The sequence below is a fragment of the Salmo salar genome, chromosome ssa17, assembly GCF_905237065.1.
Source record: "Salmo salar chromosome ssa17, Ssal_v3.1, whole genome shotgun sequence".
NCBI lineage: Eukaryota > Metazoa > Chordata > Actinopteri > Salmoniformes > Salmonidae > Salmo > Salmo salar.
In genome coordinates, this window is record NC_059458.1 from 44194451 (window position 1) to 44211524 (window position 17074).

General features: G+C 42.9%; 2 protein-coding genes across 2 annotated transcripts in view; one reads left to right on the forward strand and one right to left on the reverse strand.

Annotated features, from left to right (window-relative positions):
* Nucleotides 1–8777, reverse strand: part of pibf1 (progesterone immunomodulatory binding factor 1) — a 71167-nt gene extending 62390 nt beyond the window's left edge. Inside the window, exons 1-3 of the mRNA XM_045699629.1 lie at nt 7903–8777; nt 5298–5398; nt 4716–4914 (exon numbers count right to left, since the gene is read on the reverse strand). Of these exons, the coding sequence (XP_045555585.1) occupies nt 4716–4914; nt 5298–5398; nt 7903–8160 (558 nt within the window). The 5' untranslated portion in view covers nt 8161–8777. The remainder of the gene's footprint in view (nt 1–4715; nt 4915–5297; nt 5399–7902) is intronic.
* A 2781-nt stretch (nt 8778–11558) lies between these two features.
* trmt10c (tRNA methyltransferase 10C, mitochondrial RNase P subunit) lies at nt 11559–14053 on the forward strand. Its single transcript, XM_014151163.2, has one exon. It carries the CDS (start codon nt 11879–11881, stop codon nt 13820–13822), a length of 1944 nt encoding a protein of 647 aa, XP_014006638.2. The 5' UTR covers nt 11559–11878; the 3' UTR covers nt 13823–14053.
* The last annotated feature ends 3021 nt before the right edge of the window (nt 14054–17074 follow it).

The following is a 17074-nucleotide window of genomic DNA, read 5'->3' on the forward strand; positions in this document are numbered from 1 at the left end:
ACAACACACAGCATTAACACAACACACAGCATTAACACAACACACTGCATTAACACAACACACTGCATTAACACTGCATTAACACAACACACTGCATTAACACAACACACAGCATTAACACTGCATTAACACAACACACTGCATTAACACAACACACTGCATTAACACTGCATTAACACAACACACAGCATTAACACAACACACAGCATTAACACAACACGCTGCAGTAACACTGCATTAACACAACACGCTGCAGTAACACTGCATTAACACAACACACTGCATTAACACAACACACTGCATTAACACAACACACAGCATTAACACGGCATTAACACCACACACAGCATTAACACTGCATTAACACAACACACTGCATTAACAAAACACACTGCATTAACACAACACGCTGCAGTAACACTGCATTAACACAACACACAGCATTAACACTGCATTAACACAACACACAGCATTAACACTGCATTAACACAACACACTGCATTAACACAACACACTGCATTAACACTGCATTAACACAACACACTGCATTAACACAACACACTGCATTAACACTGCATCAACACAACACACAGCATTAACACAACACACAGCATTAACACAACACACTGCATTAACACAACACACTGCATTAACACAACACACTGCATTAACACTGCATTAACACAACACACTGCATTAACACAACACACTGCATTAACACAACACACAGCATTAACACTGCATTAACACAACACACTGCATTAACACAACACACAGCATTAACACAACACACTGCATTAACACAACACACAGCATTAACACAACACACTGCATTAACACTGCATTAACACAACACACTGCATTAACACAACACACTGCTTTAACACTGCATTAACACAACACACAGCATTAACACAACACACTGCATTAACACAACACACTGCATTAACACAACACACAGCATTAACACTGCATTAACACAACACACTGCATTAACACAACACACAGCATTAACACAACACACTGCATTAACACAACACACAGCATTAACACTGCATTAACACAACACACTGCATTAACACTGCATTAACACAACACACTGCATTAACACAACACACTGCATTAACACAACACACAGCATTAACACTGCATTAACACAACACACTGCATTAACACAACACACTGCATTAACACTGCATTAACACAACACACAGCATTAACACAACACACTGCATTAACACTGCATTAACACAACACACAGCATTAACACAACACACTGCATTAACACTGCATTAACACAACACACAGCATTAACACAACACACAGCATTAACACAACACACAGCATTAACACAACACACTGCATTAACACAACACACTGCATTAACACTGCATTAACACAACACACAGCATTAACACAACACACTGCATTAACACAACACACAGCATTAACACTGCATTAACACAACACACTGCATTAACACAACACACTGCATTAACACTGCATTAACACAACACACAGCATTAACACAACACGCTGCAGTAACACTGCATTAACACAACACGCTGCATTAACACAACACACTGCATTAACACAACACACTGCATTAACACAACACACTGCATTAACACAACACACAGCATTAACACGGCATTAACACCACACACAGCATTAACACTGCATTAACACAACACACTGCATTAACACAACACACTGCATTAACACAACACGCTGCAGTAACACTGCATTAACACAACACACAGCATTAACACTGCATTAACACAACACACAGCATTAACACTGCATTAACACAACACACTGCATTAACACAACACACTGCATTAACACGGCATTAACACAACACACAGCATTAACACTGCATTAACACAACACGCTGCAGTAACACTGCATTAACACAACACACTGCATTAACACAACACACTGCATTAACACAACACACTGCATTAACACAACACACTGCATTAACACAACACACTGCATTAACACAACACACTGCATTAACACAACACACGGCATTAACACGGCATTAACACAACACACTGCATTAACACAACACACTGCATTAACACAACACACTGCATTAACACAACACACGGCATTAACACGGCATTAACACAACACACTGCATTAACACAACACATGGCATTAACACTGCATTAACACTGCATTAACACTGCATTAACACAACACGCTGCATTAACACACTGCATTAACACAACACACATCATTAACACCACACACTGCATTAACACAACACACAGCATTTACACAACACGCTGCAGTAACACTACACACTGCATTAACACAACACACAGCATTAACACTGCATTAACACTGCATTAACACTGCATTAACACAACACGCTGCATTAACACTGCATTAACACCACACACTGCATTAACACAGCACACTGCATTAACACAGCACACTGCATTAACACAGCACACTGCATTAACACAGCACAATGCATTAACACAGCACACTGCATTAACAACACACCAAACTGCATTAACACCACCCGCTGCATTAACACCACACACTGCATTAACACCACCCGCTGCATTAACACCACACGCAGCATTATCTTCCACACGCTACATTAACACCACACACTGCATTAACACCACACACTGCATTAACACACTGCATTAACACAACACGCTGCATTAACACGCTGCATTAACACAACACACTGCATTAACACACTGCATTAACACAACACACTGCATTAACCCACTGCATTAACCCACTGCATTAACACACTGCATTAACACACTGCATTAACACAACCCACTGCATTAGCACACTGCATTAACACACTGCATTAACACAACACACGGCATTAACACAACACACATCATTAACACCACACACTGCATTAACACACCATTAACACCACACGCTGCATTAACACAACACGCTGCATTAACACTGCATTAACACAACACACGGCATTTACACAACACGCGGCATTAACACAACATGCTGCATTAACACAACACGCTGCATTAACACAACACGCTGCATTAACACAACACGCTGCATTAACACAACACACTGCATTGACACTGCATTAACACAACACGCTGCATTAACACAACACACGGCATTAACACAACACACGGCATTAACACAACACACATCATTAACACCACACACTGCATTAACACAACACGCTGCATTAACACAACACACATCATTAACACCACACACTGCATTAACACAACACACAGCATTTACACAACACGCTGCATTAACACAACACACAGCATTAACACTGCATTAACACTGCATTAACACAACACGCTGCATTAACACTGCATTAACACAACACACTGCATTAACACAACACGCTGCATTAACACTGCATTATCACCACACACTACATTAACACCACACACTGCATTAACACAGCACACTGCATTAACACAGCACACTGCATTAACAACACACACTGCATTAACAACACAACAAACTGCATTAACACCACACGCTGCATTAACACCACACGCTGCATTAACACCACACGCTGCATTAACCCCACACGCTGCATTAACCCCACACAGTGCATTAACACCACACAGTGCATTAACACCACACACTGCATTAACACCACACACTGCATTAACACGCTGCATTAACACAACACACTGCATTAACACACTGCATTAACACAACACACTGCATTAACCCACTGCATTAACCCACTGCATTAACACACTGCATTAACACACTGCATTAACACAACCCACTGCATTAGCACACTGCATTAACACACTGCATTAACACAACACACGGCATTAACACAACACACATCATTAACACCACACACTGCATTAACACACCATTAACACCACACGCTGCATTAACACAACACGCTGCATTAACACTGCATTAACACAACACACGGCATTTACACAACACGCGGCATTAACACAACATGCTGCATTAACACAACACGCTGCATTAACACAACACGCTGCATTAACACAACACGCTGCATTAACACAACACACTGCATTGACACTGCATTAACACAACACGCTGCATTAACACAACACACGGCATTAACACAACACACGGCATTAACACAACACACATCATTAACACCACACACTGCATTAACACAACACGCTGCATTAACACAACACACATCATTAACACCACACACTGCATTAACACAACACACAGCATTTACACAACACGCTGCATTAACACAACACACAGCATTAACACTGCATTAACACTGCATTAACACAACACGCTGCATTAACACTGCATTAACACAACACACTGCATTAACACAACACGCTGCATTAACACTGCATTATCACCACACACTACATTAACACCACACACTGCATTAACACAGCACACTGCATTAACACAGCACACTGCATTAACAACACACACTGCATTAACAACACAACAAACTGCATTAACACCACACACTGCATTAACACCACACGCTGCATTAACACCACACGCTGCATTAACCCCACACGCTGCATTAACCCCACACAGTGCATTAACACCACACAGTGCATTAACACCACACACTGCATTAACACCACACACTGCATTAACACGCTGCATTAACACAACACGCTGCATTAACACCACACACTGCATTAACACCACACACTGCATTAACACCACACACTGCATTAACCCGATCTGTCCCCAGTTCTCACCGCTACGTATTCAGTGATAGACAGTCTCTCCTCGGGGATATCTCGGAGCTCCTTGTATTTGTCCTCAGTGAGCTCCAGGTCCCTGAGGCTGCGTCGCAGGTCTCCTGCCTTGTCACACAGCTGTCTGTTGGTCTCCTCCAGCTGCTTCTGCCTCAGTAGGATCACATCCATCTCCTGCTTCCTCAGAGCCTGCTGCTTCCTACAGGACAGACAGAGAACCCACACTTGACTCGAGGCAAATATCAAGGAGAGCTTCCTTTCCATGCCTGCTCGGAGGAACATCTTCCAATCCTTTAGAGTCTGGGTTCAGCAAGGTGTGTCGACCTCTACGACCATTACGACCGATCAGAGAGACTCTGTATCAGATATATTATTATGGCTAAAGGTTAGTCAAGGTCTCAGCTCTGTTCCTACCTGCTCTCATCCTGGGTGAGTTGGAGCTGTCTGTCCAGTCTCAGAGCCAGGACCTGTTAGTGAAGGTCTCAGCTCTGTTCTTACCTGCTCTCATCCTGGGTGAGTTGGAGCTGTCTGTCCAGTCTCAGAGCCAGGACCTGTTAGTGAAGGTCTCAGCTCTGTTCTTACCTGCTCTCATCCTGGGTGAGTTGGAGCTGTCTGTCCAGTCTCAGAGCCAGGACTTGTTTCTGGTGCAGGGCAACATTCAGCCTCTCCTCCAGCTCCTCCGTCTAGGGAACACAGAGCACAGAACAAGTAGTGTGATACATCAGCGTGTCACGAATGACCCTTTATTATAGTGCACTACTTCAGCCGGACAGGACAAACCCCGTTCTGGTGATATCTAGTATATAACCTGAATAAATCTAAAACGGCAGCACGTTTTTGGCCTCCTTTAGCAGTTTCTACCTGATTTTATTTATTTATTTTATTTCACCTTTATTTAACCAGGTAGGCTAGTTGAGAACAAGTCCTTTATTTAACCAGGTAGGCTAGTTGAGAACAAGTCCTTTATTTAACCAGGTAGGCCAGTTGAGAACAAGTCCTTTATTTAACCAGGTAGGCAAGTTGAGAACAAGTCCTTTATTTAACCAGGTAGGCTAGTTGAGAACAAGTCCTTTATTTAACCAGGTAGGCTAGTTGAGAACAAGTCCTTTATTTAACCAGGTTAGGCTAGTTGAGAACAAGTCCTTTATTTAACCAGGTAGGCTAGTTGAGAACAAGTCCTTTATTTAACCAGGTAGGCTAGTTGAGAACAAGTCCTTTATTTAACCAGGTTAGGCTAGTTGAGAACAAGTCCTTTATTTAACCAGGTAGGCTAGTTGAGAACAAGTCCTTTATTTAACCAGGTAGGCTAGTTGAGAACAAGTCCTTTATTTAACCAGGTTAGGCTAGTTGAGAACAAGTCCTTTATTTAACCAGGTAGGCTAGTTGAGAACAAGTCCTTTATTTAACCAGGTAGGCTAGTTGAGAACAAGTCCTTTATTTAACCAGGTAGGCTAGTTGAGAACAAGTCCTTTATTTAACCAGGTAGGCCAGTTGAGAACAAGTTCTCATTTACAACTGCGACCTGGCCAAGATAAAGCAAAGCAGTTCGACACAAACAACAACACAGAGTTACACATGGAGTAAAACAAACATACAGTCAATAATACAGTAGAAAAATAAGTCTATATACAATGTGAGCAAATGAGGTGAGATAAGGGAGGTAAAGGCAAAAAAAGGCCATGGTGGCAAAGTAAATACAATATAGCAAGTAAAACACTGGAATGGTAGATTTGTAGTGGAAGAGAGTGCAAAGTAGAAATACTGGGGTGCAAAGGAGCAAAATAAATAAATAAATACAGTAGAGGAAGAGGTAGCTGTTTGGGCTAAATTATAGATGGGCTATGTACAGGTGCAGGGATCTGTGAGCTGCTCTGACAGCTGGTGCTTAAAGCTAGTGAGGGAGATATGAGTCTCCAGTTTCAGAGATTTTTGCAGTTCGTTCCAGTCATTGGCAGCAGAGAACTGGAAGGAGAGACGACCAAAAGAGGAATTGGCTTTGGGGGTGACCAGTGAGACATACCTGCTGGAGCGCGTGCTACGAGTGGATGCTGCTATGGTGACCAGCGAGCGGAGATAAGGTGGGACTTTACCTAGCTGAGACTTGTAGATGACCTGGAGCCTGTGATTAACTACAATACCATGAGAAATGCACGTTGAAAGGACAGGTTGTGGTTGGAGCTAAAAGACTAGGACTAAAAAAACAACAGGTAAACTAATTGGAAATTATCCTGGGTCTGTAAAATGTATATAGGTTCACAACTTTTGTGAAACAACACAGTTAAAATTGTTTACGGCAAATAGAAATCCAAACTGGACGGTGTTCAGGAGATAGATGGGAGGGGTTGAGGGGAGCTGAAGGATGGGACTGGATGGAGCTGAAGGATGGGACTGGACGGTGTTCAGGAGATAGATGGGAGGGGTTGAGGGGAGCTGAAGGATGGGACTGGATGGTGTTCAGGAGATAGATGGGAGGGGGGAAGAAAAGGCAGCCAACAAGTACTCAGCAAGATTGTTGGAAAAATAATTCCAGGTGAAGCTGGTTGAGAGAATGCCAATTGTGTGCAAAGCTGTCATCAAGGCAAAGGGTGGCTACTTTGAAGAATCTAAAATATATTTTGATTTGTTTTAACACTTTATGAGTAAATGTTTTTTTTTTACTTTGGCTGACATGGGGCTAGTTGATCTGGACATTTCTGACAAGTTATAAATATCTCTCTATGGTCTGTAATGACGGACATGACAAGAGGACCTGATGATGCACTACCCAATTTAGACATTACACCTTGTGTATTCTACTATTAAAACCTTCCCTGTGGCTCAGTTGGTAAAGCATGGTGTTTGCAACGCCAGCATGGTGTTTGCAACGCCAGGGTTGTGGGTTTGATTCCCACGGGGGGCCAGTACAAAAAAAAATATATGCATGAAATGAAAATGAAATGTATGTATTCACTACTGTAAGTCGCTCTGGATAAGAGCGTCTGCTAAATGACAAAAAAATGTTTAAAAAAAAAAAGTTAAACTGTCAAGAGTAAACCCAGAGCAGGACAGATGGGGTTTTTTTTATGTCACATGCTCCATAGACAACAAGTGTAGACGTAACAGTGAAATGCTTACTTACAGGTCATTTCCCAAACAATGCACAGTTAAAGATAACATGAATGAGATCCTCGCTAACTAATTAACTTACCTTTGTCAAGTGGTCCACTTTCATGTTATCTATGATGAGATTTTTCTGCGACATCTCTATTTTCAACAGCTGAAGGTTGTGCAGGAGCTCCTTCCTCTCGATGAGTTGTCGGGTGACTTTCTGGGTCCCGGTGCGGTCTCGTTCGTCTGAAGACGAGATGTCTTCCGTGGGCACCGTGGTCTCCAGACTCAACTCTTCCGACTCCTCTAGCGAGCTGGAGATGTTCACCGATGGGTTTTTCTGCTTCTTCGGAGGCATTTTGAAGCTAGATTTTTTTTTTAAACGTTCACTACTTGTTTTACAAAAGCGAGGTAGCTATCTGCTTTTGTCAGCTAACTACTAGCATATACCTTTAGTATTACCGAAGATTTAAGAAGGATTAGCGAACTCAAGAGTTCAAGGACATTAAGGTGTTAGTTAGCCTAGTTACATGATTGTACAAGCTAGCTAAAGACGTCGACTGTTGCACGACATATTAACTGGTAACTAGCTCTTTGTCTGTGGTTACATTAACCGTTAGCTAGTGTACAGTACTAGTAGTTACCTAGTTATAGTTAGCTAACGTCGAACTGTTGGAAAAGTTCACTGTTCAACAGGTAGCTTCCTAGCTAGTTGGCTAATTCCGTAACAAATTATTCGTTTTTTGTCATATCCATAAATTAAATTGTTCGTTTTTTTTAGCACTTATCTTCGCGAAAACAACCCTAAATGTTTTGGTGGTCGCTGTTTTTATTAATTTCAACGGTCCCGCTCCGAGCCGCATAGCAACCGCCACTAGCGGATCACAACAAACAAACGGAAGTGACAAAAACGGAAGTCACGTAGATTGTTTGCAACCACATAAAATGTCCGCCGGAAACAGCAACATTTAATAATTATTTATTCACCTGTTATAGCGCTATTTATTACATAAAGAATCTCAAAGCGCTTTAAAGAAACAAAACAAGACATTAATGAGATTGACAGTTAGTAGAAAATTCATGGCTTGAGTGGTCATCTGAGGGAGGTGGAGAATCGGGGAGAGAAAGTCCAGGGGGCAGGCAGGCAGCATGGTTTTCTTCTTCGAGGTTTTATTGGTGAACTACATCCAAAAATGGTGTATTGCCACCACCTACTGGGTGGGGTGAAAACAAAAACTTTAACCACAAAAAAAAAAATAATAATAATAATAATAATAATGTAAACATATTTTAATCCCAGAAATAGTTCATCTACATTAACAATGATATCGACCTTTCTTGACTTACTTTCAACTTGTGCAGTTCCGTTTATCACCAATGCTATAAATGACACAGAGTCCACTTTCTTCACATTAAGGATTGCTGGTTCCTGCTGTTGATTCTTAGTCTGTGGTGAAGGCTCCAATGCAGGCATACCATTCTGCAATACCGCCGGACCTTCAAATATACTCACTCTTACAACCCCCTTTTGATAGCCTCTGCATAGGAGACACTCAACTGCCCTGATTTTAGCAACCTCAGTCTCTTTCACCCTACATCGGGAACTCCAATGATTGCGCCTTCATGCTCCCCACCACAGTCCTTGTCCATTCTCTTCTACTAGAGATTTAGCATCTCATACATAGTGGTGTTTCATGGCTAAAAAAATCCTATGAGACTCCAGGATTGACCCCCTAGACAGGTGTCCTCCCTAGACAGGTGTCCTCCCTAGATGCCTGTCCTCCCTAGACAGGTGTCCTCCCTAGACAGGTGTCCTCCCTAGACAGGTGTCCTCCCTAGATAAGGTGTCCTCCCTAGACAGGTGTCCTCCCTAGACAGGTGTCCTCCCTAGATAAGGTGTCCTCCCTAGACAGGTGCCCTCCCTAGACAGGTGTCCTCCCTAGACAGGTGTCCTCCCTAGACAGGTGTCCTCCCTAGACAGGTGTCCTCCCTAGACGCCTGTCCTCCCTAGACAGATGTCCTCCCTAGACAGGTGTCCTCCCTAGACAGGTGTCCTCCCTAGACAGGTGTCCTACATTATATTCATCAGCTTGTTTGATGTCCAACAGACATTTATTCTGTTCCTCAGAAACACAAGAAATCTGAACTAACCCACTTCTCATTCTCATCACTGATTTGACTTTACTCAATGCTTTTGCCATAATTTTGGATGTTTCGGAAAACGGGTTCCACAAATCAGGCATATGCCGCTCTTTCAAATCAAATGACATATTATTGGTCACATACACAAATTTGTATTATTATTATTGCAGCAATAATACCAATATTACATATCAATACAGGGACATTCCTGTGAATACAATAAAACGTTTAAAAAAAACCACCACGCGATGTATATAAACCCTAGATGTATTTAAACCATGGGATTGATGATTCTGCGTATTGGCCATTGAGAGGCTTTGAAGCCACTGGTCGGCCATATTGCCACTCCCCAGTAGGCGCAGTCTTCCATTGGAATGAATGTAATTCTACAGTATTTCAATTAAAGATGCACTATGCAGAAATCGCTCCACCATTTCCTGGTTGTTAACATTAGAATAGTTTGCCTCATTTCAGTTTATGTGACAAAACAAGCAAGTCATAGTGTAGAGAATCATTGTAGCATCTAAACCGCTGTGAAATATATTAGCAATAACCAACATGTTTTATTTTCAGCTGTTTGAAGCTGGTGTACAAAACCTAAAGTAAAGGACACAAAAACGAAACTTACAGGAAGCATAGAAATAGCACACATAGGACACATCTACTGATTCTTAGACTTGCTTTCAATGAGAATGACAGATCTATAACACGCATTTCTATGTGAATTTGGTGGGGTATTCCAAAAATGTATATATTGCAGCTTTAAATGTTTCAAGGACAAAAGTATTTAAGTATTTTCCTGTTCTAGTGGGGACAATAACATATGTAATCTAAAACAATTATACTTGAAAGGAAAATGTTTTAATATTTTTTATTTATTTTATGTTTCGCTCACACAATATAATTTAAAAGTATGCATTAAGGTGTCTGTAATAGAATAAACGTGGCAAAAAAAAAACAATGTAGAATATTTAGCTAGCAGCCTCCATGGAAATTCGCTATTAATTGTGCTAATTTTGTTAGCATTCTGATAATAGACGCGCAATGGGTTTTTTAGCGGGTTTTTTTGGAGCTCCCTTTCAATAGATTCCAAAATATGTTTTACAACGGAAACGTATACAAAACAAAATGTAAAAAAAAAAATGTATTTGCTACATGTCTGTATTTGAATTGATATAATGTGGATTAGTTTTATTATTATTATTTTTTTAATAATTTCTTTGTGGAATACCTCTGACTGTTATGTTTATGTTTTAAATGTTACTGTTAATAAAATGTTAAATTTTAAAATAATAATAATAATAATAATAAAATGTTTTACAACGGTGGGGGAGTGCCAAGATGGAGGCACGGTGGCTTCAACACAGCGCCCCCTAATAGTCATCTAGTGTATATACGAACCACTGAGTAGGACTCAGGTGAACTTTAAACTCAGTTGGTAGTTTAGGGTCATTTCCGGTTCTAAATTCTCTCTTGCATTTAACGTTGTTTACTATGTATTGACGTAGGAAAATAACATATTTTTGTATGATTGGTGAAACGTGAGACGGTCTTCCGTACAAATTGTTATGCCCAGAACATTAATCCCGGAACAAATAAGTTTTGCACTTGCATCAGCACGACTCCATAATGGCGTTGCACACGTTTTCAACGTGACCTTTCGACATTTTTCGATAAGCACGGATGTAAAATTGAATTCAGACTGACACAAATGTAAGACATTCAGTGGAATACTACCTGGATGATATGATCCATTCTGTCCTTGTTGAGAGTGGACCTTAATTACAGTTTGTATAATTTATTTTTCGTGATTACGGAACAACAAACGCTTCCTAACTTGTCTGCACGTCGAACGGTATTTCCTCCTCTCCTCATGGCCAGTTCTGGGACTTTAATATAAACGCCGTGAGTGTCAACATCTTGACTCCATATATATGTATCATCAAACCATTGAAATGATGAGGTTTCTCACCACACCGCTTTTGAACGAGTTGCGGCGGCGTCTCCCGCTGGTATCTACTGTCGCAAATAAACATCTACCGATCACCAGCCTTCTCCCACCCCACCATTCTGCAACCCCACGCCGGCCTCTCTATACTGGGGCCACGCTAAGAAAAGATGTACCCCTCCCTCAGTCTAAAGCAGATCAGACTGAAGAGAAACTGGACCTGGACATATGGAAGTCTGTGATGAGGTTGCAGGTCCCAGGGGTGGAGGAGGAGGAGGAGGAGAAACTGGGAGGTGAGGAGGGAGGTGGTGATTGTGCTGCTGGAGGTGTAACAGGGCAGGAGGAGATCTCACCACTGGAGGCCACCAGAGAGCTGGTAGTGATGTGGCGTCATGCCGGGAAGCTGGTGCCAGAGACCATGACTGACGAAGAGCTGGGCATCCTGGCGGAGCTACAAACCAAATCCTCCAAGAAGAAGTACCTGAAATACTTAGCCGTCAAGGAGGGCCACAAGAAAAGCCACAAGCAGAAGCAGGAGAAGAAGAAGGCAGAGAGGAGTGAGAGGATTCAGGAGGACAACAGGATCAGGCCTGGTGGTCTGAGAGGAGGAGGAGAAGAGGAGGGGGAACTGAGGAACACCTTTCTGCTCCAGTTTTGGGGTCGTTCCCTGGATAAGCTGCTGGGCTGGAGGTCGGCCCAGGCCATGGTGTTCGGACAGCCACTGGTGTTTGATATGTCCTACGAACAGCAGATGACCCGTCGGGAGGTGGAAAACACTGTGTCCCAGCTGATGGAAGTGGAGGGGTGGAACAGACGAGCTGCGGACCCCTTCCACCTGCACTTCTGTAACTTGCAGCCGGACGGCGGCTACCGCAGGGAGCTGGTTAAACGGTACGGCGCCGAGGCCTGGGAGCGTCTCCTCGTCACCTCCACGGAGCGACGTCACGTGGACCTGTTCCCCCGGGACGACCTGGTCTACCTGACGGCTGACTCCCCTAACGTCCTCCGTACCTTCGACAACTCTAAGGTCTACATCGTGGGCTCCATGGTGGACCGCTCCATCCAATCAGGGCTCTCCTTGGCCAACGCCAAGCGTCTGAAGCTGAACACGGCACGTCTGCCGCTGGATGACTTCCTCCAATGGGAGACGGGGGCCAAGAACCTGACCCTGGATCAGATGGTACGCATTCTGCTGACGCTGAAGGAGCGAGGGAGGTGGGAAGAGGCCCTGGAGCACGTACCCAAGAGGAAACATGATGGATTCTACCAGGAGAAACCCCAGCAGGACAGAGACAGAGGATCAGATAAGGACAGGAGGTTTTTTAGTGGCAGAACCAGAGGAGACACGGGGTTCAGGGCTGGGGACAGAGACTGTGATAGAACATTCAGAAGTGGGGACAGAGAGAGGTCATTTAGTAGGAGAGACAGTGTATTGAAGAGTGGGGACAGTGATGGATCAATCAGGACTGGGGACAGAGGAGACAGGGACAGAGACAGAGACAGATCAATCAGGACTGGGGACAGAGGAGACAGGGACAGAGAACGAGACAGTGATAGATCAATCAGGACTGGGGACAGAGAAGGAGACAGAGCAATCAGGACTGGGGACAGAGGAGACAGAGATAGTATGGAGGAGTGGAGACAGAGACAGATGAATGTTGTGGTCAGAGAGAGAGGATCCACTAGCAGACATAAGGACAGTGTATTCAGTAGCAGGGACAGAGGAGACAGGGACAGAGATAGTACGGAGGAGAGGAGACATAAGGACAGTGTATTCAGTAGCAGAGACAGGGTAACAGTCAGTAAGGAAGCAGGACCGACAGGGGATTCAGAGGACAGGCAGAACACGCAGACCACCACCAGGCTACGGACCTCACTAAAAAGCAAGATGGAGGATCGGAACAGTACAGCCAAGAGCGGGAAGAAATGAGGAGAGGAAGAGCAACCAGACATTTCTCCTCTGAATGTGCTTCCGTTTCACCATGTTGTGTTAATGGATTCAGAGATGAACTGATGAAAAAGCACTTCTAAATGCCTTGAACATTAAACATTTTGATAAGCAACTCAATGAGACTGTTGATTGTTAAGGAATCTTTGGCGTATTGATACTTCGTGTCAATGTACAACTGAAAAAATACATATAAACGCAACGTGAAGTGTTTGTCCCATGTTTTATGAGCTGAAATAACTAGAGAACATTTTCCACATGTACAAAAGGATCATTTCTCTCAAATCTTTGCACAAATTTGTTTACATCCCTGTTAGTGAGCATTTCTTATTTGTCAAGATGATCCATCCACCTGACAGGTGTGGCATATCAAGAAGCTGAATAAACAGCATGGTCGTTACACAGGTGCACCTCGTGCTGGGGGACAATAAAAGGCCACTTTGGCAACAGCTCCGGGTGGACATTCCTGCAGTCAGCGTGCCAACTGCACTCTCCCTCAAAACTTGAGACATCTGTGGCCATTGAGCTGTGTGACAAAACTGCACATTTTATTAAAAGTGGCCTGAGGGAGTGTGCAGTGGGCATGCTGACTGCAGGAATGTCCACCAGAGCTGTCGCCGGATATTTTAATGTTATATTTATATTTAACCACAAAAATGTTAATGTCATTATATTGTCTAGTTTTAAGTTAAAAACCATTTACTCCAGTTTAACTTCCATTCATCCTGTATTCAAGCGTTATGATGGACAGATTCTCACTAAACAGTAAATAGATTTAACAAATTAATTCTGGTCTCTGACATGAAAGAATTTAGAAAAAATCTTTACAAAGAGAAAAATGGTCAACAACAAACCGTTGCACAAAAAAAAAATACATTAATCTTATTTTCTTTAATCTAATTACACGTTTTCTTTAAAAGTTAAATGTTTTCAGTCTCTAAATTGGGACAATGCCTTCTGAAAGGACAGTATTCATACCCTTTGACCTGAATTCAAAACGGATTCAATTTATATATTTTTCTCTCACCCATCTACACACAATGCTCCATAATGACAGTGAAAATGTGTTTAGAAATTTTAGCAAATGTGTTGAAAATGAAATAGCTAAAATATCTAAAATGTATTCACACCTAAAACACAAGGTCAAAATCTACACTTACGAGTTGTGGCCAAGACAGTGGATGTTACTGAGTGGCCTAGATAGTTTAAACTTAAACTCTACTTGAACATCTACAGAAAGACCTAAAAATGGCTGTTTAGCAATGGGATCAACAACCAATTTGAATAATTCTCACCCATCTACACACAATACCCCATAATGACAAAGTGAAAACATGTTTGGTCAATACTTTGTAGAAGCATCTTTGGCAGCGACTAAAGCTGCGAGTCTTTCCGAGTAAGTCTCTTAAGATCTTTCTACGCCTGGATTGTGCAACATTTGCCCGTTATTCTTTTCAAAATCATTCAAGCTCTGTCAAATTGGTTGTTGATCGTTGCTAGACAACCATTTCTAAGTCTTTCTATAGATTCTGAAGTCGATTTAAGTCAAAACTGTAACTAGACCACTCAGGAACATTCACTGTCTTCTTGGTAAGTAACTCCAGTGTAGATTTGGCCTTGTGTTTTAGGTTATTGTCCTGATGAAAGGTGAATTAATCTCCCAGTGTCTGGTGGAAAGCAGACTGAACCAGGTTTTCCTCTAGGATTTTGCCTGTGCTTGGCTCCAGTCCGTTTATTTTTTATCCTGAAAAACTCCCCAGTCCTTAACGATGACAAGCATACCCATAACATGATGCAGCCACCACTATGCTTGAAAATATGGAGAGTGGTACTCAGTAATGTGTTGCATTGGATTTGCCTTAAACATAACACTTTGTATTCAGGACAAAAAGTACATTTTTTGCCACATTTTTTGCAGTATTACTTTAGTGCCTTGTTGCAAACAGGATGTATGTTTTGGAATATTTGTTATTCTGTACAGACTTCCTTCTTTTCCCTCTGTCATTTAGGTTAGTATTGTGGAGTAACTACAATGTTGTTAATCCATCCTCAGTTTTCTCCTATCACAGCCATTCAACTCTGTAACTGTTTTAAAGTCACCATTGGCCTCATGGTGAAATCCCTGAGCAGTTTCCTTCCTCTCCGGCAACTGAGTTAGGAAGGACGTCTGTATCTTTGTAGTGACTGGGTGTATTGATACACCATCCAAAGTGTAATTAACACCTTCACCATGCTCAAAGGGATATTCAATTTTGACCCATCTACCAATAGGTGGCCCTTCTTTGCAAGTCATTGGAAAACCTCCCTGGTCTTTGCGGTTGAATCTGTGTTTGAAATTCACTGCTCGTCTGAGGAACCTTAGAGATAATACACAGATTATCATCAGATCAATTCAATAAATATAACACTCAGAATAAAAACCTGATGCTGAATCAATCATACTGCTGGGGAGGCGGGTAGCCTAGTGGTTAGAGTGTAGAGGTGACAGGTAGCCTGGTGGTTAGAGTGTAGAGGCAGGTAGCCTAGTGGTTAGAGTGTAGAGGTGACAGGTAGCCTGGTGGTTAGAGTGTAGAGGTGACAGGTAGCCTAGTGGTTAGAGCGTTGGGCCAGTAACCAGCAGGTAGCCTAGTGGTTAGAGCGTTGGGCCAGTAACCAGCAGGTAGCCTAGTGGTTAGAGAGCGTTGGGCCAGTAACCAGCAGGTAGCCTAGTGGTTAGAGAGCGTTGGGCCAGTAACCAGCAGGTAGCCTAGTGGTTAGAGCGTTGGGCCAGTAACCAGCAGGTAGCCTAGTGGTTAGAGCGTTGGGCCAGTAACCAGCAGGTAGCCTAGTGGTTAGAGCGTTGGGCCAGTAACCAGCAGGTAGCCTAGTGGTTAGAGCGTTGGGCCAGTAACCAGCAGGTAGCCTAGTGGTTAGAGCGTTGGGCCAGTAACCAGCAGGTAGCCTAGTGGTTAGAGTGTAGAGGTGACAGGTAGCCTAGTGGTTAGAGCGTTGGGCCAGTAACCAGCAGGTAGCCTAGTGGTTAGAGCGTTGGGCCAGTAACCAGCAGGTAGCCTAGTGGTTAGAGCGTTGGGCCAGTAACCAGCAGGTAGCCTAGTGGTTAGAGCGTTGGGCCAGTAACCAGCAGGTAGCCTAGTGGTTAGAGCGTTGGGCCAGTAACCAGCAGGTAGCCTAGTGGTTAGAGCGTTGGGCCAGTAACCAGCAGGTAGCCTAGTGGTTAGAGCGTTGGGCCAGTAA